This window comes from Trichosurus vulpecula, chromosome 2 (assembly GCF_011100635.1).
Source record: "Trichosurus vulpecula isolate mTriVul1 chromosome 2, mTriVul1.pri, whole genome shotgun sequence".
Lineage (NCBI taxonomy): Eukaryota > Metazoa > Chordata > Mammalia > Diprotodontia > Phalangeridae > Trichosurus > Trichosurus vulpecula.
Window position 1 is genome coordinate 419832356 of NC_050574.1, and position 25333 is coordinate 419857688.

Sequence of the window (25333 nt, forward strand, 5' to 3'; positions counted from 1 at the left end):
TTTTCCCTTCCTTTCTTGTAGGGCAAGATAAATTTCTACGCCCCATTGCCTGTGTATCTTATTTTTTAGTTGCATACAAAAAGTTTTTTTTGTTTTTGAACCTCTGATTTTAAAACTTTGAGTTCCAAATTCCCTTCCCTCTTCCCTTCCCACCCACCCTCCCTAAGAAGTTGAGCAATTCAACCTAAGCCCCACATGTATTATTATGTATAACCCTTCCACAATATTCATGTTGTGAAAGGCTAACTACATTTTGCTCCTTCCCAACCCATCCCGCTTTATTGAATTTTCTTCCTTGACCCTGTCCCCTTTCCAAAGTGTTTGTTTTGATTACCTCCACCCCCATCTGCCCTCCACTCCATCATCCCCCTGCCTTTTATTTTTTTTTTTTTATCTTCCTCCCTCTTCTTTCCTGTGGGGTAAGATACCCAACTGAGTATGCATGGTATTCCCCCTCAGGCCAAATCTGATGAGAGCAAGGTTCACTCATTCCCCCCTCACCTGCCCACTCCCCTCCTCTCCTAGAACTGCTTCCTCTTGCCACCTTTATGGGAGATAATCCACCCCATTCTATCTCTCCCTATCTCCCTCTCTCAGTAAGTTACTCTCTCATCCCTTAATTTCATTTTATTTCTTTTAGCTATCTTCCCTTCATCCTCAACTCACCCTGTGTCTGCTCTCTTTCTTTTACATATATATATATATATACACATACATACACATACATACATATACACATAGATACATGCATACATACACATTCACTTATATATATACATAAACATATATATATGCATATATATATGCATATTCCCTTCAACTACCCTAATACTGAGGTCTCATGAATCATACTCATCATCTTTCCATGTAGGAATGTAAACAAAACAGTTCAACTTTAGTAAGTCCCTTGCAATTTCCGTTTCTTGATTACCTTTTCATGCTTCTCTTGATTCTTGTGTTTGAAAGTCAAATTTTCTATTCAGTTCTGGTCTTTTCACTGAGAAAGCTTGAAAGTCCTCCATTTTATTGAAAATCCATATTTTGCCTTGGAACATGATACTCAGTTTTGCTGGGTAGGTGATTCTAGGTTTTAATCCTAGCTCCATTGACCTCCGGAATATCGCATTCCAAGCCCTTCGATCTCTTAATGTAGAAGCTGCCAGGTCTTGGGTTATTCTGATTGGGTTTCCACAATATTCAAATTGTTTCTTTCTGGCTGCTTGCAGTATTTTCTCCTTGATCTGGGAGCTCTGGAATTTGGCAACAATATTCCTAGGAGATTTCTTTTTGGGATCTATTTGCGGAGGCGATCGATGGATTCTTTCAATTTCTATTTTGCCCTGTGGCTCTAGAATATCAGGGCAGTTCTCCTTGATAATTTCCTGAAAGATGGTATCTAGGCTCTTTTTTTGATCATGGCTTTCAGGTAGTCCAATAATTTTTAAATTATCTCTCCTGGATCTATTTTCCAGGTCAGTGGTTTTTCCAAGGAGATATTTCACATTGTCTTCCATTTTTTCATTCCTCTGGTTCTGTTTTATAATATCCTGATTTCTCATAAAGTCACTAGCTTCCACTTGCTCCAATCTAATTTTTAAAGTAGTATTTTCTTCAGTGGTCTTTTGGACCTCCTTTTCCATTTGGCTAATTCTGCCTTTCAAGGCATTCTTCTCCTCATTGGCTTTTTGGAGCTCTTTTGCCATTTGAGTTAGTCTATTTTGTAAGGTGTTGTTTTCTTCAGTGTATTTTTCAGTATTTTTTTGGGTCTCCTTTAGCAAATCATTGACTTGTTTTTCATGGTTTTCTCGCATCCTTCTTATTTCTCTTCCCAATTTTTCCTTTACTTCTCTAACTTGCTTTTCCAAATCCTTTTTGAGTTCTTCTATGGTCTGGGGCCAGTTCATGTTTTTCTTGGAGGCTTTGGTTGTAGGCTCTATGACTTTGCTGTCTTCTTTAGGCTGTAAGTTTTGGTCTTCTTTGTCACCAAAGAAAGAATCCAAAGTCTGAGACTGAATCTGGGCGCGTTTTCGCGTCCTGGCCATATTCCCAACCAACTAACTTGACCCTTGAGTTTTTCAGTGGGGTATGACTGCTTGTAGATTACAGAGTTCTATGTTCTACGTTTGGGGGGGAGGTGCCAGCTCTGTCAGAGCCGCACTCCTCCTTCCCCAAGGACCCCCAGTCCAGACTGGGCTCAGATCTTCGGCAGGCTGTGCACCCCTGCTGTGATCCGCCGCTTAATTCCCCCCACCAGGTGGGCCTGGAGCCGGAAGTAACAACAGCTGTAGCTGCCCCACCTCTGCTGCCCCCGGGGCTGGAAGCCGAACCGGAACTCCTTCCACTCCCGCAGCTTTTCCCACTAACCTTCTCCGCAGTCTTTGGTGTTTGTGGGTCGAGGGGTCTGGTAACTGCTGACGTATTCAGGGCGCTAGGGCCCCCTCCGCCCGGTTTCTGGTCTGGATCGTCCACGCCGCTCAGGCTGGGCTCTGCTCCACTCCGTTCCCAGCTCCCAGCTCCCAGCTCCCAGCTCCGTGTGGAATAGAGCTTACCCAGAGACCATCCGGGCTGTCCTGGGCTGGAGCCCTGCTTCCCTCTGCTGTTCTGTGGGTTCTGCCGTTCTAGAATTGGTTCAGAGCCATTTTTATAGGTTTTTGGAGGGACTCGGGTACGGAGCTCACTCTAGTCCGTGCTTACCAGTCGCCATCTTGGCTCCGCCCTCTATCTTGTTTTTATTTTTTAAACAGCACTATACCATATGCCACAATTCTTGACCTCAATATAAAAAATTAGAGAAGTGGAAGGAAGTACCTTTTAAAATCATAGTGGGTCTATGCAACATGATGAAAGCCTTTCCTTAGGTAATTTAACATTACTTATTAAAGATACTAGTGTAGCGTGTGGCCTACCCTTCTCTTATCTCTTACTATAACAGCTCACCTCTTTTTCTAATAATATGCCTCTGAAGTTATGTCTTTTCTGCTACTTAATTACATAGAAGTTGTTTTAGTAATATCCTCAAGACCATGACGGTCTACCTTAGGCATTTCCATCATCTTTAAGTAATTGAGAGATTTTAGTCCAAGTATAAATTTGCAATTTTTTTATCTTTGCAAATTTGAATGAATGAATGAAAAAAAGCATTTATTAAGTGCTGTGTACAAAGCACTATAATTTGAATAAGATTATTGAGGTTTATTCAAGCTGTTGTGTAAAATCATCTCTGTCTTATAAGGTTTCTATTTTATTTAGGCAAGCCCTTAAAGTACAATCATTGATAATTATCAAAATATTTTAATTTTTAGACCTGAGTGAATCCAGTCTTCCCAAATGGATATTTGAGGTTGGTGTTGTATATCTACATGGATATGACAAAGAGGGCAACAAATTGTGTAAGTATATGTGGATTTTGATCTCACCTTTTTGGCTTTTGAACATCAAAAGTTTTGGCAGACACAACATCACATTGTTGGGGCAATATGTGAAGTTGCAAACCACTAAAAACTCTATAGCTTTTTTTTTCCTTAAATGAACTGTTACTTACCATACTGCCTTTATCCTCTGCTTGTGTAATTGGATTTTATATTTATCCTCTATAAATACTATCTGGTTTTTTTTTGCATTTCAGGATCATTTTAGTTCAATCATTATTCAGTGATCTAGTGTTTGTTTTTTAATAATCTATGTGGCAAACACAATGTTGGGAAGGTTGTAGCTTGAATTCAATAGAACATTATTTATTTGGAAGAACATTACTAAAATAGCAACATTTGTTAGAGTTAGAATTCCAGTTACCAGCAGGTGAGAAGTATATACCTATTTATGTTGTAAAAACTTACCCAAACTTATTAAAACAGAATTATCTGAAGGGTACTGAAAGCAATTCATTAATGTTTCATAGCAAAATTGAATTTACCACTTAATACTTTTCAGTTGACTTTTTCTTTGTTTAACAGTGTTTTTATATATACTGCCTTCACTAGAAGGCAATAACATTCTTCATCTCTGGAAAAATGAAATAGAAAGCAATATATCAAAGAAAATTAATGACATTAATCATGATCTTTTTGCATTTGGAAAATTTTAATGTTTCTACAATTTTTTTTCTACTTTTTCTTCTGGTTCAAGTCTGGTTCAGAGTGAAGTTTCATACAAAAGACAATAAAACTATTTTAGACAAAAAGAAGCTTGTAGCCTTCTGGCTAGAACGTTATGCCAAAAGAGAGAATGGAAAACCCTTAACAGTGATGTTTGACATGTCAGAAACTGGACTGAGTAACATAGTAAGTATTTTAATTGATATTATAATTTTAACTTTTAGGATAATTGATCTGTTTCATGATGTTTAGGGATTTTCTTATTTTCCAGTAATCAAAAATGATGTAGTAAAATTTATGGCTATAAAGGGAAAGGCTTTCCTTTACTCCCCCCCCCCTCCCCCATAACACCTGGGATATAGTACTGAGTTGATTTACCTTAAGCTATGATTTCTCAAAAATTATGACTACAATTTATACCTAAGTGATTGAATTCAGTCCCTATTATATTGTTTTGTTGTTTTGGATTAAAGTGGTAGACTTCATAGGAAAGCTTACCATATGAGAGCAAAAGATTTATTTTGTTTTCCTTTATATGATTTTCCCAAAAACATAGGACATTTATAATATAAAATATATTTGGTCTAAAAGTCTTCTTGCCTGGCTATACTCAAGAGTAAAAGACCTCTACTAATAATAATGATATTTAACCAATCAACATGGTAGGTAGAGATAAGGTTCAGGAAAAGAAAAGACTTTTCATATCAAAGGATAGTATCTTCTTTGGTTGTGATATAAATTTACTTTTCTCCAGGCAAACTTTAATAGTGGCAAATTGGCCATGCTCTCTTTGACTGCTTGGCAGGAGTTCTGCCTAAATTCTTTTGGGTTAGCTCTGCTTATGAGCTTTTCTTTAGGAGCTGGTGCTTACTTATTTAATGTATAAAGCCAACAAGTCTCAGATTTGATCTTTGGTTGCCTTAGAGCTTTCTACATGCCTGCTGAGATCAACAGGAATATTTTAGGTTTTGTTTTTCATGTTTTAATTTTTAGAGGAGTTTTAAGATAGTCTTCTTTGAAAGTTTCCTATGTGCTATATTTCCTTGACCACTTAAATTGGTCATCCTAGATTGAGCATAAGAAAGATAAGTTTCTGACCAAAATTAAATGGTACAAATAGATAAACATTGACATAGGTGTCAGTTTGGGGAAGGTTAAATAAACATTTAAAATCTGTAGTTTTATGGTGTTTGAAGACATTATTATGCATCTGCTTATTTTATGTTTTCTTTCATCTTGAAAAACCAGCTACCAAAAAAAAAAAATGTCATTGTTTCATACCGAATCACTGAAGAGGGAGGGATGAGAATTAGGTTTTATTAGCTGGTAGTATTCTCTTTTATCAGCCAAGCTTCCCCTGTATTTCATCATTTTTAAGTTATTTGCTATCTTGAGAAAATTACCGATAGTATAAGACTTTTCAACTCCTTTTATAGCATTTGAGAGGTATATTAACACAGGAGAGTAGGAGGGTTGCTGTTACACTTTTTTGGGTTCTTTTGATAGGGCATAGATGATTGCATAAATGAAGTTTAAAAATTAGTCTTGTTTTTAAGTCTCTCATCATTTCAGGTCATTAATGTAGGTAATTGTAGTCTCAGGAATTTTTCTCCAATACCAAAAAATACTGTTTTAATCCTTCAACTAGTAAAGTATTCTCCTTAAAATCTCAAGAGTTTTAAGTATTATGTGACATTTTATATATTTTATGTGATTTCAGGATATACAGATGCTAAGTTCAGAGCTAGAATTACTCATTTTAATATTCTTAAGATAAACATACCACTTTTCATCATAACTAATGTCAAAGATGTGGTCTTATCCGTTCCATAGATCTCAATCCAAGAAAATGGCATATTAACACACTTTGACTTAATCACATGACATTTACTTTTAACAGAATTTGAATCTTAAAAGTTAGGTTGGGATTTTCTTTCCAATATGTAGTGTAAAGCTTACGAAAAACTTTCATGTACCACATTATTTTATTTTGCTAGACAAATATAAACATGATAAGTTTGCGATGAATGTATTGATTCCCATCTTTTCACTCTTAAGACATAGCCAGTTATTTCTGGAACCTTACTTTTTACTTATGGTAAAATGCAAGGCAGAGATACTTAGTTGTAGGTCAAATTGAGATGATTGTTTGCTGTGGAGGTACTTTTATGATTAATTGGAATTTATTTTTAATCTAAATTCTTTATATTGTATATTCCAGTTAAAAGCAACTCACTATAAGAAAATCTTAATTTTACAAAAATAATAGTTCATATGCCACCTTTATGTAATAAAAACGGCTCTATTCATCCAGGATTCATTTACAGATAGTTTAGGATATGATGTTTTTTTCGTATTTCATAGTTAACATATCTCTCACAGTTCGTACCACAGCGCAATTTGGGACAGATGGAGCTCCTGGGGAATGCACACACATGACATCATAGACCTTTAGAGGCTAGAGTAGTCCCAACCTTTCACTTTACAGTTGAGAGAACTCAAGAGAGTTGCTCAGGGTGGTAATACCAAGCTCAACACAGCAATAAATCTGACTTCCTTTGTATACATCGTAATTGATATTAATAGAGAGCTTTAAAGTTTATAGCACACTTTACATAGAGTACCTCACAACAGTTCTGTGAGGTAGGTATGACTAATGTTATCTACATTTTACAGATGAGGAAACAGGCTCCGAGAAGTTAGGTAGGATTTGTGTTCAAACACCAATTCACTTTCTGAAGTGTCTAATGATAGCTCAGAATTACATTTTTTTATTTGTGGTCGGCACATCCATTTTCTTCTGACAGGTTATATTTAAATTCTATAGTGTAGAAATATTCATTTATTAAATATGTAATCTTTATTTTAGGACATGGAAATTGTTCGGTTCATCATCAACTGCTTTAAGGTTTATTATCCTAAATACCTCAGTAAGTAACTGGTTTCTTTTTATAAATTTCATATACTTTAGCTATAGGTGTTTTGGCACTTAGGGAGAGTTTGCCCTGTGGAGTTTTTATTTTTGTGGTGAAAAGTGTTCCTCAAGCCTGCTAGCACATTCACAGATTTCAAAACAAAACCGTTCTTAAGGAATTTTATCCTTTATAAAAGTAAATCCACATTGCTTATACATATACCACGTTTATATATCTTCATGCTTCACAAAATATATCCACCCATGCATGTGTACATATCACAGTTAACTATCTTTAAAAAATGCCCATTTCAAATATTAGTTACTGTGCTGGTGCTTTGTTTTTATAAGTTAAAGAAAAAATAGACAGCATTTCACAAAATTTCAGTTAACCCCCAGCCACAGAATATCACAAAAAATTCTTTATCATAGGGTCTAGTATACAGAAATCATATTTTTTTGTACTTTAACTTCCATTAATCCCCTAAAAGAAAAAAAAATTCTGTAGCAACTTGGGTATTCTCATTTTATTTATTGCATATATCATTTCAGCAAGTGAATGCTAACATTTTTAAGCTAAGTCAAAAGGAAAGACTCTTTTTAAAAAGGAAGAGGGGACATGGAAGGATCAACAAATTAAAAACTCAAAATCGCCAACCACCTAAATCCTTGTATATTATAACCAGTATTCTTTGGGGTGCTATAGCTCAGGTGCTGTGATATGACTTACTCCCAACTTTGCTTTGAGTATTGTTCTAATGTGAAATACTAGATGAGAAGAAAGCTCTATGTGATCATAATTTTCTCCTTCAAACTCAGTTTTTGAATTTATATTGATTAATATAATCTTCTGGTTACTGAGTTCTCCTTTCAGCTTTGTTTCCAGGAAAAATGCTGATAATCTCCATATTCTTAGCAAAAGGCCAATTTGACTAGTATCCAGCATGGGGGCCCCACAGTTTTGAAGTTGTGCTGGCTTTCCCCTGATTTCATTTTATCCAATTAATTTATTAAGGGATGTAGGTCAGAATCAGTGGTCATTGTGAGGCTATGCTGATTTACTCTTTGGCCTCTTGTTTTCCTGATTTTTTTTCAAATGGAAATAGTTTACTTAGTGTTTTAAGCTTTCCAAAGGACTTTGGAAACCTTGTGAATAATTTTACTTGCCTGCTATTTGAAGTAACCAAAGCACATTAAAGAGCAAAGAACATATGCAAAATGAATTTGAATGCCAGTGACCTCAATTAAATTGAAAGATTAATTTATAATTAGGGTAAATGTATGTGTGTGTGTGTGTATGTGTGTGTATATATATATTTTTTTCTTGACTACCTAAATTCACTTTAAAGTAAGTTTTTTATAGCCACCATTTAGTTTTGTATGTATGTAATATTTTTCAAAATAATTTCATAAAGTATTTGCAATTTTAATTGAATTCTATGCTTAAAAAGTAATTGTAAAATCTTAAACTTGAGACTTAGTTTAAATTTTTTTGAGAGATTTAACTACAGTGATCTGTCTTCAGATTATTTACTCTTTACTTGTAATAAATATATGCGCTTCAGGAACTCTGCATGCTTGGGAGAATGTTGGTCCATTTTTATTCATCTGAATTCTAAGAGTATAATAATACCAGAAATCTCTTTGTATTTTCTGGTCCTTTCTCACATTTATAAATGTCTGCTTAATATCTTCATATCAGAATAAAAATCATATTTTTGTGTTTGGAAATATAGGCTTCTTAGAGTTCATAATGTTAAATATATCAATTATTTTTGTTTGCTTGAACATTTTCATTAAAAGAATAACCAGTAGAGTCTATAACACAACTAATTTCAATAAATATTTTTAAAATATAACCCAGATTTGGAAATCACTTTTCAAAAAAACTCAATGGCCCACAAAATTTAATAGACCAATTTTCACTTCTCTCTTATTACTAATAAACAACATTGTGTATGCTTTCTTCCTCTTTTCCCTTTCTCTCCCTTTCCCCCTCTCCCTGTCACTCTCTAACTTCTTTTATGCCTCTTTTTAATCTCCCTATCTTTTTCTCTCCCTATGCATTTAGTCATTTATCAGTAGTTGGCATTAGGTTGCTAACTACTCAATCTTTTCTTACATTTCTTCATGCTTAGAAGACAATAGCAACAGTAGAAGAACTGAAGGTTGATAGAGTTGCCAAGAGATGGTACTAGAATCACATCATTATGACATGTTAGGTCTCCCAGTATTGTTGGTGCTGTATATTCTGTATTGGACATTTCGCCTACTAATGAGCCATCCAGTTTGCAGGCTTCCCAGTTTTAGTTTTAGCTTCTTGACCACTTATTTTAAGGATTGGCATAAATGGATAATTAGTATTATTATAGAAATGTTAAGCCTTATTGAATTCATCCATTCTTTTATCTTTCAGCAAAAATTGTAGTTTTTGATATGCCATGGATAATGAATGGTGAGTTTTTATTACTTGGGAATTTTCATATAGCAAAAATACCCTTTACCTTCACATAATCTCTTCACATTTTGTCCTTATCCATATATGCCGTGGTAATAAGTTTTATGAACTTCCTTGGAATCTAAAGCCCTGTAGAATGTCGAATGGCTTTCCTGAAATCCCTGGACTTTCTATCTAGACTTCAGAGGTATCCCTGGAAGCATCTGTCTGCAAACATCAGAGTTTTATCAGGGAAGCTCTGATCAGAGGCTTTTGTAGAATGTCAGAAAAATTGGTTGAGTTATGGAGGCCATTGGGTCTCAGATTGTAAACGTTCCTGCTCTCTCCCAAAGTTCTTTGGGACCAAAATACTTAGAATAGATTTAACAGTAGGTATACCCAAAAGACTTGTTACAAAAGTCTAAGAAACATTCTTGACAGTATCACATCACATTTTCTAACTTATTTTAAGTTACAGTAGGCTATCATCTAATCCAGTCACTTCCTTTTCCCAGTGAGTGAGGCCTTAAGACTTAAGTGACTTGCTTGCAGTCACACAACAAGTGCTGAGTAGTAGAGCTATGATTTGTTTGTGTCCTTGGACTCCAAATCTCCCAATTCTCATTCCACCATGCCATGAAAAATTTTAGAATGACTATTTTTATCTTGTATATAAAAATAAATGTTGGCATTCTGTTATAGTTAAGTCAGTGGGCATAATATTAAGTTTAGGCACAAATGCATGAAAAAAATATTTATATACACATGCATATACATTATATATTTAGTCTGTGGGAAAAAAAATCATAAAAACACATTTGACCAAAGTATAAAATGTTCTGGTTTTTCCTTCTCAATTTCAAATATGTCAAATTAACAGAGATGTTTCCCTGAGACTTTGGCTAAAACTATTATGGCATAATAGTTGAAGGCTGGTTCAATTCAACAAGCGTTTTTTAAGTGTCTGTGTGCATATCACTGTGGTAGGTTCTGGGAATACAAAAACAAAAATGAAATTCCCCCTGCCCTCAAGGAGCTTACATCCTGGTGTGGACATAAAACACATATCAAAGTTTAGTGTAAGAAAAAATGAGATACAAATGGGGCGATCATGGAATGCTGCGTGAAGATAAACCCTCACTTCACTTTACTTCTGCTATTGTCTTCAAAATACTGTAGGAAAGGATCTTAAAGTGGTTACCGAGTCAGTAGACCCTTGAAGGAAAACATAGTTTTTGAAAGGGGAGGTAAGAGGGATTGCATTCCAACATGTGGAACACCTTATGTTAACAGAGGTAAGAGAATAGAGTATCGAGATCAGCTTGTTCAGTTCATGAAGAGGAATTGGTATAAAATTAGCCTGGAAAGCTTTCATATCACACTCATAGAAGTGTCAAAGATGTTGAAAGGTGAAAAGCGTTGGAAAGGGCTAAGGGAAGTCAGGTGCACTAATACACTGTTGGTAAGTCTGAATTCGTCCACCATATTTGGAATTACAGTATGCTTGAAAAGAAGGTGACAAAAATTTCCATATACTTTGACTTCTTTGGGGTTTATACCAAGCTGTGGAATCTCTCAATCAAAGAAATAAACATATCAGCATGGAATGCCTGATAAGTCATATTCTGAGTTACATCTTTTTACTTGCTTTCTTCAACCATCTTGGCTCAACCAACCTTACTTAAAAATATATATAGGATATTAAAATAAATATATATGTGAAATATATTTAAACTTTATGGTTTGTAAACTTTATTAGCATGCATTTGTTATATATTTGTCAAGCCACCCTAGTTCATCTTACCTAAAAATATATATTTAAGATAGAATACAAATTAAAATAGGTTTTTAAACTGTATTTATAATATATTAAATATAATTACAATTATAATTTATGTTTTTAATAATTTATATATTTGGAATACATATTTAAATATATATTTGAAATATGTTTGATATATTTGTTAAATGTTTTAAAGATAAATTGAGAAAGACAAAAATATATACATATAACATACATATTACATCTTGAATATATTTTTAAAATGTTTTAAAATATATATTAAAATATGTAAAATTATATACAAAGAAAAAAGAGCTTCATAAAGAAACCCTTACCTATGCTATGTAAAGCTTTGCACACCTTATTTATATTTGCTAATAAGATTTACAAAGCTCTTTTTTTCACCATTTTAAAGATGAGCTCAGAGAAGATAGGTTACAAATTCACATGCCTAGTAATAAAAATATGTATTTCATTATTTCTCACTGGATATGCTTCAAACTGTTTTGACCAGTAAAAAAATCCATATTAGCTGAATCAAAATGGAGGCTCATAGAGAATTACCAAACAACCACATTGATAGGTGTTCCATGGTATTTTTATCCCTCCCAACCCTTTCATAGGGAACTTGTTCTTTGCCCTCAGAGCTAGATGAGTTCTGGGAGACAGGCTGAGAGTTCTTAGATGAGAGAAAATCTAGAGTTGAGCTAGAAAGTTGGGGCTGGAAATCTTGTGTTCCCAGATTGTTCACAGTGCTTGACACATGGTAGGCACTTAAATGCTTGTTGATTGATTTTGATGTCAATCTAGTGCATCTGAGATACTGTCATGGTGTGCATGGGGTATGTTCTGACACAGGCTGCTCCCACATGGGGTAAGCAGTGCCGGTGAAAACACTGCAGTTTATTTAACACCGTTTTCCATTTCATTCCACCCTTGTGTTTAGTGAGCCCAATCTTTAAGACTGTTGCAACTGGAGTCACCATGGATTTCTGCAAGGTCCAAAGCCTTGTGGAAAATGGCAAACTCACTGATGGTTATGGCAACTTGGCTTACTGAATGTTAGGCATTTAGAAACTATAAAGTACAATAATGGTATAACTGTCTTCTAGCATTAGAAAATGTTAATATACATACCTTTTAAGAAAAAAACTGACTATTAAATTCTTAGACCAGCCTTTTGTGATGTGTGCAATAAGTTAAATAAGAAACAATTTAATGAAATTATTGTATATTCTCTAGCTGCTTTTAAAATTGTGAAAGGCTGGCTTGGTCCAGAAGCAGTGAACATGTTGAAGTTTACTGGTAAAAATGAAGTGCAGGAGTACGTCAGCATAGAATACTTGCCCCCACACATGGGTGGAACTGTAAGTATGGTGGTTGACAAGTCTAAAATATTTGTAGATAAAGTCATGTATTTTTCCTTAGTTGGGGGAGGGGAGGGACTCTTCAAAATTAAGCAGTGGAAAATATATAGAGGAAGATCATAGGTACCCAGTAATCATAAAGTAGGATTTCTGAAACTATAATTAATAAATACACATCACAAAAAGAAATGTATAAGGCCTTAACAAAATTAATTGTAAATTTTAAGCCAAGTGGATCATAGGTTTAGTGATGAAAGAAGTATTAGAGATCATCTTCTGGGGGTGGGTAACCTGCGGCCCCAATGCCACATGTGACCGTCTAGGTCCTCAAGTGTGGCAGATTTGCTCTGTGAAATTTGGTTTCAGTCAAAGGGCCACACTTGGGGACACGTGTGGCCTTGAGGCCGCAGGTTTCCCACTCCTGATTCTAGTCCAGCTGCCTCATTTAACAGATAAGGAAACTGAAGCCCAGAGAGGGGAAGTACTTTGTGGCTAGTAATGCAGTCAGTGAGTAAGGGCCAGGACTCAATCTTCTTATACCAGATCCAGTTCTCTTTCCATAACCCCACAACTCCTGTATTATGACTGGTTGACTGGCTCTTAGGGCCGGGGGAATGTCAGTTAAATGTTATAAGTTATGTGACTATTAAGCTGTAACTAGTGCTAAAGACATTTTTAAAATGTAACATTTTATGGAGCAGTGTAAGTTTATTTGGAAGTGTCAGTTAAAACTTGCAGAGACTGTTTTAAGACTTTAGCCTTATTTTAGCTTTATTTTTTCTATCAGGTTAATGACATATAGTGATTACTAGGCTAACTTTGACTTACAGTCAGAGCCAAGGAATGGCAAATTCAAAAATCTACATAGTATAGCTTTTTGTTCATTTTTCTTGGGTCTTTAAATTAGAAACAGTATAGCTTTTAAAATTTTTTTTTATTTTCTATAATCTTTTCCCCATAGGACTTTTGTAATTGAAAGTTTAGAAATATAATAAAAAGCCTTTTAAAATGATTCAACTTCTAAAATATCACTTTAAGTCAAAGTACATTTTGAATCCATTGGGGAAATAATTTATTTCTTTTTCTTGCTAGCATCTTTATGATAACCACTGATATTTTATTCTTTATGTTTCAGGATCCTTTCAAGTATAGTTATCCGCCACTAGTGGATGATGATTTTCAAACCCCTTTGTGTGAAAATGGACCTATTACCAGTGAGGATGAAACTGAAAGTAAAGAAGATATAGAAACAGATAATAAAGAAACTGGGGAAGCAAATGCCAGTGAAGAACAAGTTGTCATTGCCAGAAAGGTAATTATAAGATTAAGTAGTGGGGAAAACAAAATATATGGAAATGTTTTTGTACCTTAAATGAGATTAAACTTGTACATTGATGACTTGCACCAATTTTTTTCTTCCTTCTTTTGGCTATTTTGTTGAAGCAGTATAGCTGCTCACTACGTAATTTATTTTCCCTAAGTTGATTATTCTAAGTGGACTGAAGAGATAGTAGTATAATGTTCTAATTTAAATCAAATTTAAGGGGCTATTGTATGGTTTAATGAGAATTCCTAGAGACTGTAAATCTTTTGAGGACGTGTTTTGCAGTTTCTCTATATCCTTGCAGCCAAACACACAGTAGTACTCAAGGAGTGTTTTTGGTGGTGATGGTGATAATGATACAAAAGTCAACTAGAAATAGTGAATTAGATAGAAACATCATCCTTTGCCATTATTTTCAGTAGAATAAACTGTTTAATTGTCAATAGGTTTATTACCTTCTATTTTTCTATAATTATTTGGTTTTGTCTTCAAACAGATTAGCTCAGTAGAACAAACTTCCAAAATAGAAGAGTCTGATAAAATAGATTCAAAGATAAAAACTTTAAAGAAATCATTGAGCATGTTTAAAGGAGTTCTACTGCACATCAGGTAAAGATTTCAAGATTTGGTTACCCGCACTACGCGTGTGTGTGTGTGTGTGTGTGTGAGAGACATACATTTTTTAAAAATGATTTTAACAGAATTGTGAAATATGGGATAGTTCTATATAGCTCATCGCTTTTTGGAAATATAGGGATAAGGAGATAGGAACTGGACCTGTGTTTTCATTGATATAGAGAACTCTCCTGAATGAGAAAACACCTTCCATCAATAATACAGGTCATCACCTTCTTTGCAATTTACAATCTTGGCACCTAGTACCAAGAGCTGAAGCAACATGCTTAGGGTCACACAGCTAATATATGTCAGACATATAGCTTGAACACAGGTCTTCCTGGTTCGAAGGCTAGCTCTCTACCTATGCTATCTATCCACTTGAAGATAATACTAGTATCATATCAAAAGATGACCAAGAGGCTTCTTTTAAAAGAAACAAGCAAAATTCTTAATGTTTTTTTGAGAACTTCTCTGACCCCCAGAAATACCTGATGCAAAGAAGAGTCTTCAAAAGCTTAAGTTGGGATGATTGATAGGGGTTTTTATATTTGTTTTTTTTTAAATGAACCAAAATAATGTGTCTTACACTGGCCTTCAGAGAAGTCTGATGCAATTTGACCAAGTAAACTGTAATTCAGAAGTACTATTGAGTTATATTTTAATGTTGTTATTAAACAAAGGGGGGAAATATCACTAAATTAATTCTAAGTTGAAAACAGTAAGCATTCTGTCATGTGTTTTGCCTTGCAAACTATTTCCAAAATTTTAGTTTTTTGTAATGCTGAATTTCTGTCTAAATTATAAAAAGATGTCCCCATATCAAAAACTTTCATTTTGATCACATTCTATTCTTCTAATTCTCTTCCAAATCATTATCATTTACCACTAGACTCAGTTTTTGTAAAAACAGTGCTTTTCATTATCTTATAGCTATAATTGTCAATTCTTTAATTATTTATGTTTTGGTTATTTTTAAATAACTTTCCAAGATGTTAAATGTACTTTGAGTTCATACATTAAGGGATTGATGAACTACCTTTCCTGGTTCTTTTCTTTCTTTTTGGGAGATAAGAGTGTGGTGAAAGAAAAATAATCCCAAAGGCTTGAATTCTAGCCCTTATCTTTATTATTATGGGGAACTTAATTTGCTTTTCTGACAATCATTTTTTTAAATTTGCAAAATGAAGGATAATTATACTTGAACTGCCTGCCTCATAGACTTATGGAGAAGCAGTTATATAAATATAAATGTGAGTCAGCATTACAATTTTCTTATTTTGCATTTTGACCTAGGCTAACTCCTAATACTGTATAAATTAAATATATTGTGTTTATAAAAGTAGAATAGCAACTATTTTTTGTCTGTTTTGACAAGTTTGTATTAGCAGATTTCTGTATCTGAGTACTGATACCAAAGAAACACATTTAGCTTTTGACTGAAATTAATCCTAAGTGTAATACAGAGGATTATTTCAAACTAAATAGCAATCTTGTTTTGTTTACATATAGCCCCGCTGAGGAACTTTATTTTGGATCCAAAGAAATTGGAGAGAAGAAGTGCTTGATAGTACTCACAAATGTAACAAAAAACATAGTTGCATTTAAGGTAAATTGCTTAAAATCTACAAAATGTCACAAAACCAGTCTAATTAGTTTTAAGGAAGTCATCTATGTACATAAGGTTGTCCAGGCAAATTTTGGAGAAGGAATCATTTTAGTAATAAAACATTCAAAAGATTGATGATTAAACATACAGCGTAAGAGTCGATCTATAAATTTAAGGCACGTCGTAACTTTTTCTTTTTCATTTTTTTTTGCTGAGGGGAAGGCAGAGTAATTGGGGTTAAGTGACTTGCCCAATGTCACATAGCTAGTAAGTGTGTCAAGTGTCTGAGGCCAGATCTGAACTCAGATCCTCCTGACTTCAGGGCCGGTGCTCTAGTCACTGCACTGCCTAGCTGCCCCGTCATAACTTTTCTAAAAGCTATTGTCTTCTGTCCACTATTTTAGGTTTCTGCCTTTTAAACCTGTAGAATTGCAACTTATTTTTATCCTACCTGGACCTTTTTCTCCAGAACTCCCAACATTGAGTCATAAGATAGTATTCAGCATTAAACTTCAATGTTAAATAATTTAATGTAAATTAAAATACTAGCAAATCACTTCCCTTATGGAGTGAATAATTTAATTAATCTGATCAGTAAAGACAGATGGAATTACAGAATGGAAAGTTCAGTCCTTCAGTGCATGCATTTTCAGGGTTTGGATTTAGCATTTATCCCATTAATGAATACGATGCCTGTAGCATATATAGATTTATGAAGATATATGTGTATGTATAGATATTTATGCATGTACATTTAACTTATGGTTATTGTGCACTAATGTTTTAAACTTTAATATTTATGTATTAAAATTGCTTTAAAGATTATACTATTGCTATCTAAGGTTTATTAGTGAACAAATATACATAGCCTTTTTTGAGTGTGTAGTTCTGGATTTTATAGAATCAAATCATTCTTTTCCTGTGTTATGTACGTTTTATAATCCAAGTGCTGATCCAATATATGCTGATCCTTATAATCCAGGGAAAAGAACATTTTCCTTAGTAAATTGGTATTTCTTTTCCTCTTTTTCCTTTTATAATTGTTCTAAAATTATGACTTACAATCAGTTCAGCAAGGATCATGGGAAATACTAGGTCACTGGATTTGCTATATTTATCTTTTAAAACAAAGACTTTATATGCTTATCCATCAAGATTGCTTTTTGAATTTTCTGGAGTTTTCTAAAGTAATGTAACAGTCAGTCTGGTATAGTGACTGTTGAGTCAAACAGTGCTAGGTTTAGGTCCCATCTCTGACACCCTCGGTAAGTCATTCAACTTCTCAGTGCTCTGGACAGCTGCGTTGAGACTCCCAAGTTTCAGAGCATGCCAGCTTTCATTGGGAGTAAGAGTTTTCTTACTGTAAATTCACTGTACTAGTGAAATACAAGGTCCATTCCGCCCTAATCCCTCCAGAAGAGTAAACTATTAGCTTAAGCATTGCTTTTGTTTTTAGTTCATTTCACATTCAAACTATTTTTAAAGCATCTCACATTGGGTAGGCCACTGCCTGATATTCCATACCCCACTCTTGTGCTGTGGCAGTCTTCTGCCTCTCTGATTGTAATGCTCTCTCTCCTTGCCTCTGTCTTTTAGAAACTTTCACCTCCTTCAAGGTTCAGGTCAAACACCATTTCCTACATGGAGTCTCTCCTTAAATCCGCAGTTGTTACTATTCTTTCTCCTTTCCCTGAAATTACTTTTTATTTTCTATATATATTTTGCATATTCTTGTGTACATATAATGACTTCCCTTATAGAATATAAGCTCCTTGAGGGCAAGATAGTTTCATCTTCTTTTTCATTTTTTTTTAACCTAACAGTACATCGTACATAGTAGGCATTCAATAAATGGTTGTATTGGATGAAACTGACTTTAAGTGAAGTTAGAATTTTTAATCGGCCTAAGTGCACTTACTGTTTCAGGTGAGAACAACAGCTCCAGATAAATACAGAGTTAAGCCAAGTAACAGTTGCTGTGACCCTGGTTCATCATTAGATATAGTGGTGTCTCTTCATGGGGGTAAGTTAAATCAAGTCACTGTCAAGTGGTATTTTATTAGCTACTAATAAAATCTGAATCTTTCATTTTTAAAAGAACCTTTTCCTTATTAAATCAGCATTTCTCTTCCTCTTTTTTCTTCATAATCATTCTAAAATTGTGGCTTACAAATCAGAAGATTAAATTAGGGTATTCTGCACTAAAATAATTTGAAAAGTGAAAAAAGTGTCTTAATCCAGACATGCAAGTGACATTTTTCCCTTTTTCTTTACCTGCCCCTTTGTTTTTCTTTTATCCTTCCTATTCTGCTTTTTTTGTTCTGCCTTTCTCTTTCTCTTTCTCCCTCATTGCTGTGCTGAATTATTTGGGACTGAAGGTTTCACAATTTCCCCTCAAGATCGTTTTCTAATAATGGCTGCAGAAATGGAACAGCCTTGTGGTACAGGGGCAGCAGAGCTGGCACAGTTCTGGAAGGACATACCCAGAAGCAAAATAATGGAGCATAGGTAAGCTGCTGTGTGCTTCGGTAAAAAAGAAGTATGTGCCTGTGTTGACTGAGACGTCAGTCACAGTAACTTTAATGTGAATAGAAAGAGAAATTGATGTCTGAGACTTTAACTGTGATGTAATTGACAGGAACTAGAAAATGAATTAAGTGCTATTTAAGGTCATGGGACCTCATGTTGGAAGTAAACACAGGTCAGACATCTCTAGTTTAAACTTCAAAATATCCATTAAGCAAAAAATAGATTGAATTGTGTATAGGTATTTACCTTAAATTAGGATACTTGAAATCTGTTAAAATGTGTTAAGCTGTTTAAAACAACTAATAAATGAGGCATAAAAATTTTCTTTATTATTAGGAACAGAATAAGTACAACATTTTAAAATAAATATAACAAAACAAGATTACTTCCATATATTTGAAAGTATATTAAGTACCAATTTTTATATTACTGATTTTCCTAAAGAAAGAAAAGCCTATGTAGTTCCATAGGTTCATATTATTACTCTGAATTTCTGCTTTCTTATGTATCTCATCACTGTTTTCAGTCTACTTAAGGTGTTAACAGTAGGTTCACTAAAGTGCCAGTCAGAACAGAAAGCTGGAGATTGCTTATTAATAAATTTTGATTGCTAGTACCAATCAGGAGGATTGGGGAATGGGTGATATGGCCTCATTACTCTAGGAAGGGACTTTTCAAATTTTTAAATGTTTAAATTGTTTCTGCTAAAAACTGTATACTAAGATTAAAGAAAATTTTTACAGGTTAAGATGCCACGTTGATAGCAGTAAACCATCCTGTCTTACATTAAAAGAAAATTCTTTTAACATTCCATCCAAAAGCAATGAAGATATTCATTTACAAGTAAGTTTTATTTCTTTCTAAATTAAATACTAAGATCAAATTCAAACTGTTCACCTTTATCAACATTAGAAATCCATTTTTTTACAAGGTAAATAAAAAATATTTCATATTGGAGACTGAAAAAAGTGTCAGATTGCTTCCTCTTGGGGAAGGTCTAAATAAGCAATGGATGGAATTTTTACCTTTGCGATTTGTAAATCTTTCAAGCCCCAATCATTTATTCGTGAAAAGACAACTGTGCAACATACGAAGTGCTTTGGGGAGTTTTGAAGAAAGCCAACAAAGCCATTGCCTTTAGGGATCTCTAATATTTAATAGGGGGAAGTACTATTTAGTACACACGATTAGTTTATAATGATTTTATTTCTGCCAGCTAAATTGATTGATGGTGGTACTGTGTTGCCAGTTGGATTGGTGGTTGATGAATGGTCACGGGGTGATAGTATGAGAGTGGTGGCATATTGTAATAGAAAAGACTACCATCAGGAGTTACAAACGTGGTTTGGAAGCCTGCCTTTGTTTGTCCCTGATTATTTGACCTGGTGAAGTTATCTCACTGTGCCTCAGTTTCTTAACTTGTTAAATATGGAGGCTAGAATTAGATGATTTCATTCTCACTTTAATGTTCTGTGAACTTGGACAGCTCCTGGTAGCCAAAAGTTTTCTCTACCTCTAAAAGTTAGTGTTTTGTTTTTTTCCCTCTCTACAAAAGTAGACCTTTTTGAATTACAAGTAATCAGGCACAAACTCACATAACAAGTGTATTTTGGTGCTACATGTATAGCTTTTAGTCATTTTTTTCTCCATCTAATTACATTACTTAAGTATACAGAGTTCAAATTACATTACTTATTTGTTTACATTTAATTATATTACCTAAGTGTTTGGATTTCAAATGTGCCTATTCAGCATTCACATGATAAATATAATATTTTATGGATGCAGTCTTTCATCTCTTTTTTTCTCAGCTCACCCGTTTACTAGACATCAATAGGAAACTTCAAGATGAAGTTGATCGTTGTCTCTGGTTTCAACAACTGCTGTTGTATTTAACTGTGCTCTTACTTGCTTTTGCCACCTCTTGCTTCTATCTGCTATATAGTCAAGGGAGTAATACTCTGTAAGAGACATAGCTGGCTCTCCTAATTAGTGTGAAGAGGAATCAGACCTAAAATTTATCCATTTAGAAAAAAATGTCATGTACACATATGCTCTCTGGAGACCAAAGTGCAGCTCTTTGATATTCTTTGCCATTTAAGAAGTGAATGACAAAGAGGAGCCAGTCTGTCATGAAAAGAGAAGACTATGAGAATGAGGATCTACATTAAGAACACAGAAGAAGTTGACTGTAGATGACTAGTTATCTTATAAGTGAAAATAAAACCATGGGATGTTATTATTCTGAATATAAATTATTTTTTTTTCTTTTGGTTGGAGTACTTTAAAACATGACTTGTTTCAGTTTTATCTTGCTGAACTGAAAATGTAAGCAGATGCTTTGTTGCAGCCAAAAGATATAATCTGCCTTTTTTATGGAACTGAATTACTGTAGTTGAGCCAAACGCGTTAGCTTTTCTATACTGTGTATATAAAGGAAGTGTTTATTGAATAAGAAAATATACAGAGTAATTTATGTAATCATGATTTTGTAATTTTGAGAACTACTAGCCAGTTATAGTTGATGTTCTTTCGGAATGTAAAACTATTTATGCCAAACCACCTTCAGCCTTTGTTTCCTATCAGTATTCCTTGACAACCTGCCTTCTCTGAGTTTAGGGCTTTTTGACTAATACTCTGGTTTAGATGTAATCAGTTTAAAACTAACAACTTTGTTTTTGTGACTTTTATTTTAAAAATGTTCATATCACATTTTCCCAGAAAATATTTTTTTTAAGCAACTCTTGTTCACTTTTTTAAAGGAATTACTATGATACATGTAGACAAAACCTGTTTATGGGGGGGGGGGAATCTGTTGTACCCATACTCAGCCATTTTTTTTGTCTCTTACAAAGGCCTGACCAGCCATTTGTAACCCTGAAATTACATTACCACCCAAATTCCTCATTTCCCCCAAGTAGAGGAGGCACTTGATTCCCTGTGGAAGTCATTTTTTGAGAAAGTTTTTTTTGAAAGCTTTAATATTTGAGAAATGTAATGATATCATTAATTCATACACATTCCTGGCTGAAATCAGTTAGCATTAAAGAGAACTTAGGAAATATGGGATATCTCTAAGGGCACTCTAATATTGTATTGTCAACTCTGTTTAAAAGAGGAGAAAGAGCCTGGATAGGACCAAGAGATTTTTAATGCACATTTATTTGACTTCTGTGGTGTTCTACCTTGGTACTTGAATTATTGGATAATTAAGATCAGAGGTTTGAAGTTCATTTCAGTGGGAAGAGTTTCAGCTCACAGTCCCAACTATATATGAGAGAACAAATACACATGTAACATAAATCTTGAGATTTAATCAAGATGTCGTTTTTTTTGTTTGGTTCTTTTACTCTGCTACAAGGCGTGATCATCTGTCTTCAGGGATTGGCTCTATAGAAATTGATTTATGAATATTGGTAGACTAGATTCTTCAGATTGGTCTAGGCATTAAAACATTAAAAGGACACTGCTGTGGTATTTTTTTCTTAATTTAGTTTTTCTATTTCAGTTTATGAACTCCAGATGTGAAAATGACTGCTCTTCACCTTCCTAAGTACTTTTAATTTTCTATCAGTGTTTGTGCACAATGGGTTTTTTATGTATACTACGTTATTGGTTTTGAATAATCAAGGACCAAGTATGTGTATTTTGTTGCTGCCAACTTAAGAAATCATCTGCTCATATTGAAAATTATTTGTCCTAACAGTGTCCCTTTAATGTTTCAAGGTGCAGTAATGTCGACTGTTCTTGCTTGAAGTTTGATCAATCTTTCATTATTGGATTCAGTAGTATAAAGGTGTTAATGTTGATGTAATGATTAATTGTAAGTAAGCAGAATTACTGAAAATATACTATAAAAATCAAAAGCTTCAATACACTTATCTTTCATACTTAATCTTATATCTATTATGTGTTTGATTTCATCTGATCTCAACTGTCTTGTACGTATTGTCATTTTTTGTTTCTATACAATTTGTCTTCTAAGTGCTTTTATATTCAAAATTTGTCATTAATTGTTCATGAACAGATTATTGAGGTCCAACATTTAAATGTTTTAAACCAGTTTTCATTTTGGAAGCTAAAAAAAAATTAATCATGGAGTTGATTAGCAAGTAGCCTAGAATTGTGGTAACCGATGAACCTAGCTAGCCTCAATTTCATAATACAATAACTTTTCAAAATTTTGCCACTAATTTTGACTGGATTTAATAGCACTTTATTGTACAATTGCAAGAAATATATTCTTAGATTGTTGCCAGTGTAATTATTCTAATGTTCTGGTGCTTTCATATATTTTCAGTATTTTTATTACTATATTGGTATTTTCTTTGTATAATTGATCAGAAGAACATGTTTTCTATTTTAATATGTTTTAGAGGAATAACTACATTTATGAAATAAATATCATTAAGAAAACTTATGGTTTTTACTCTCAAAAGATATTTTTGAAAAATTGAATGATTAAACTCAAGTATTATTCTAGCTTTTAAAGTTCTATATTTCATCTGCATCTGTTTTTCACCATGTGAAGGGAAAGAAAGAACAGATTTCTAAAGGGTACGGTTCAGTTACTAGAACATAAATGAGGAAAACATGTTTAAAATCTAAGGAATACATTTAATGAAATATTACTGAATTGCTGATTCCATCTCTCTAGTCTTTTTAGCATGTTCTCATCTTCATTTGCCACCACCTTAGTTCAAGTGCCCTCACCTCTCAGCTGGACTATTGTAGTACATGCCCTCCTAATTCTTTCTTCAAGTCAAAGTAATCTAATTCGTAAATATTGCCATGTCACTTCTCTCTTCAAAACTTTTTAGTGTGAGGTAATCTGATGTCTGGGTACTTTTTTTAAAAAATAATTTTGATAATTCTTTTTCAATATAATTGATTTCCTTTTTAATCCTTCACATTTTATTTTATGCATTCATAAACCTCTGAGAAGTGGTTCTTGGGTTTTGCCAGACTGCCAGAGGGGGTCCATGAAACACAAGAGGTTAGGTGGCTTCTTGTTGCCAGGAGGAAGAAATTAAAACCCCTCTTAGCTATGTATTCTGTTCTATTCAGACTATGCTGTTCCCTGATTTTGTCATGTTGTCTCTGCCAGTTGAAATCCTTTACTTATCAGGTCCCATTTTGATACAACCTCCTCCATTAAATCTTCCTTGATTTTTACCCCTCTGTCCTGCAGTTGAAAGTGGCTTATGATCTCTCCCTAATTATTTTCCTGAAGAATTTTGCATCTCATCTTTAATCATGTCACTTTGTACTTTGACTTATGCTTACCTACAACCCCTTTCCTCTATTTATTGATAAACTCGCTTAAAACCAAGATTATGTTCTCTTTACCTCAGCACCTAGGACCATACCTCTCATAGTCAATGTAGCCCTAATCACTACATCCTCCACAAAAATAGTCAATATCTTCTATTAAGTGCAGAGCACTGTTGTTGCCGCATTTAAGGGGAGGGTCTACAAATCAAATTTTAAAAAAATAGTCCCTGTTGCTGCCTTGGGTTGGAAGAGAAAACACCTATCAGTGTTTCATCTTTCATCCTGAGGTTCTTGAGAAAAGCCTCCCCAAAATTTCTGAAAGAACCAATTCTAAGAGTTGAATCTTTCTTATTAAAAAAAAATACAAGTCCTTAAGCCCTCCGTTAGGTTAAAAAGCTTTTGAATGAATAAAATTAAGATAGAACAAGAAAAGAAATTATAGAATAAGGAAAGCATTGCCATCAAATACAGCAAGTCTGATACTAAAGATTAATATAAAATTGAAAAATATCTATCACTAGGAGCCATTCCCCTATAGATTCAAGTGGTCAGAGGACATGAAGATAGTTTTCTCAAATGATGAAGTAATTCAAATTACTAATGAGCATATGGAAACATGCTCTGAATTACTAAGAGAAATGCAAATTAGAGCAACCCTTATTTAAATCCTTCAAATTGGCAATGGTGATACAGTCATTGTGGAAGGTGCAATGGGAAGACAGCTACACTTAATATGTTCTGGCATCATTTTGAAGTTATACAAAGAAAGAGAATAAATGGTATTTTCTTTTTTATACACCAATCCTATTAGGCATATGCCTCAATGAAGTAAGTTAGAAATAAAGGTCTAATATGCAACTAAAATACTCATAGCACTCATGGTACCAAAGAACTGCAGTATGCAGGGGTTGGAGATGGGAAGGTAAATGCTCATTGATAACCAAATGGCTCAGATCCAGCCTTTATAGATTTGTCACTCAAAAGAACTGAATCTTACAATTTTTGCAATAAAACAAACATTTATTAGGTGCCTACTTTTTATGGAGTAATTAAGTGGTGCAATGGGGTAGTGTATCAGGCCTGAAGTCAAGAAGACCCAAGTTCAAATATTTTTGCCAAGAAAACCCTTAATGGGGTTATGAAGGATCAAACACAACTGAAACAACCACAACAACTTGTATGGGGAACACTGATAGGTGCTGGTGGAGAAAGAAAATTTAGCTAAGGGAAGATCCTTGCCTTCAAGAAACTTATTGTATACTAATGTGATACGATCCAAGGCAGCCACAATATTCTGTTTTTTAAAAATACATTAGAGTCTAAAACAGTGTTGTCTTAATTTTATTTATACAATCTGAATTCTAAGGTACCTCTTTTCTTTGAGATC

The 25333-nt window shown here is 34.0% G+C and overlaps 1 protein-coding gene across 3 annotated transcripts in view; it reads left to right on the forward strand.

Moving 5' to 3' along the window:
• MOSPD2 (motile sperm domain containing 2) overlaps positions 1–23150 on the forward strand; it is a 49549-nt gene extending 26399 nt beyond the window's left edge. Inside the window, exons 4-15 of one of the 3 annotated variants that reach the window (XM_036744974.1) lie at positions 3303–3389; positions 4126–4280; positions 6964–7024; positions 9425–9463; positions 12471–12595; positions 13731–13907; positions 14416–14528; positions 16047–16143; positions 18070–18166; positions 18522–18651; positions 19416–19515; positions 20484–23150. In XM_036744974.1, coding sequence (XP_036600869.1) covers positions 3303–3389; positions 4126–4280; positions 6964–7024; positions 9425–9463; positions 12471–12595; positions 13731–13907; positions 14416–14528; positions 16047–16143; positions 18070–18166; positions 18522–18651; positions 19416–19515; positions 20484–20639 — 1337 coding nt within the window. In that variant the 3' untranslated portion in view covers positions 20640–23150. The remainder of the gene's footprint in view (positions 1–3302; positions 3390–4125; positions 4281–6963; positions 7025–9424; positions 9464–12470; positions 12596–13730; positions 13908–14415; positions 14529–16046; positions 16144–18069; positions 18167–18521; positions 18652–19415; positions 19516–20483) is intronic. The other 2 variants (XM_036744975.1, XM_036744976.1) reach the window with 2 other exon arrangements.
• The last annotated feature ends 2183 nt before the right edge of the window (positions 23151–25333 follow it).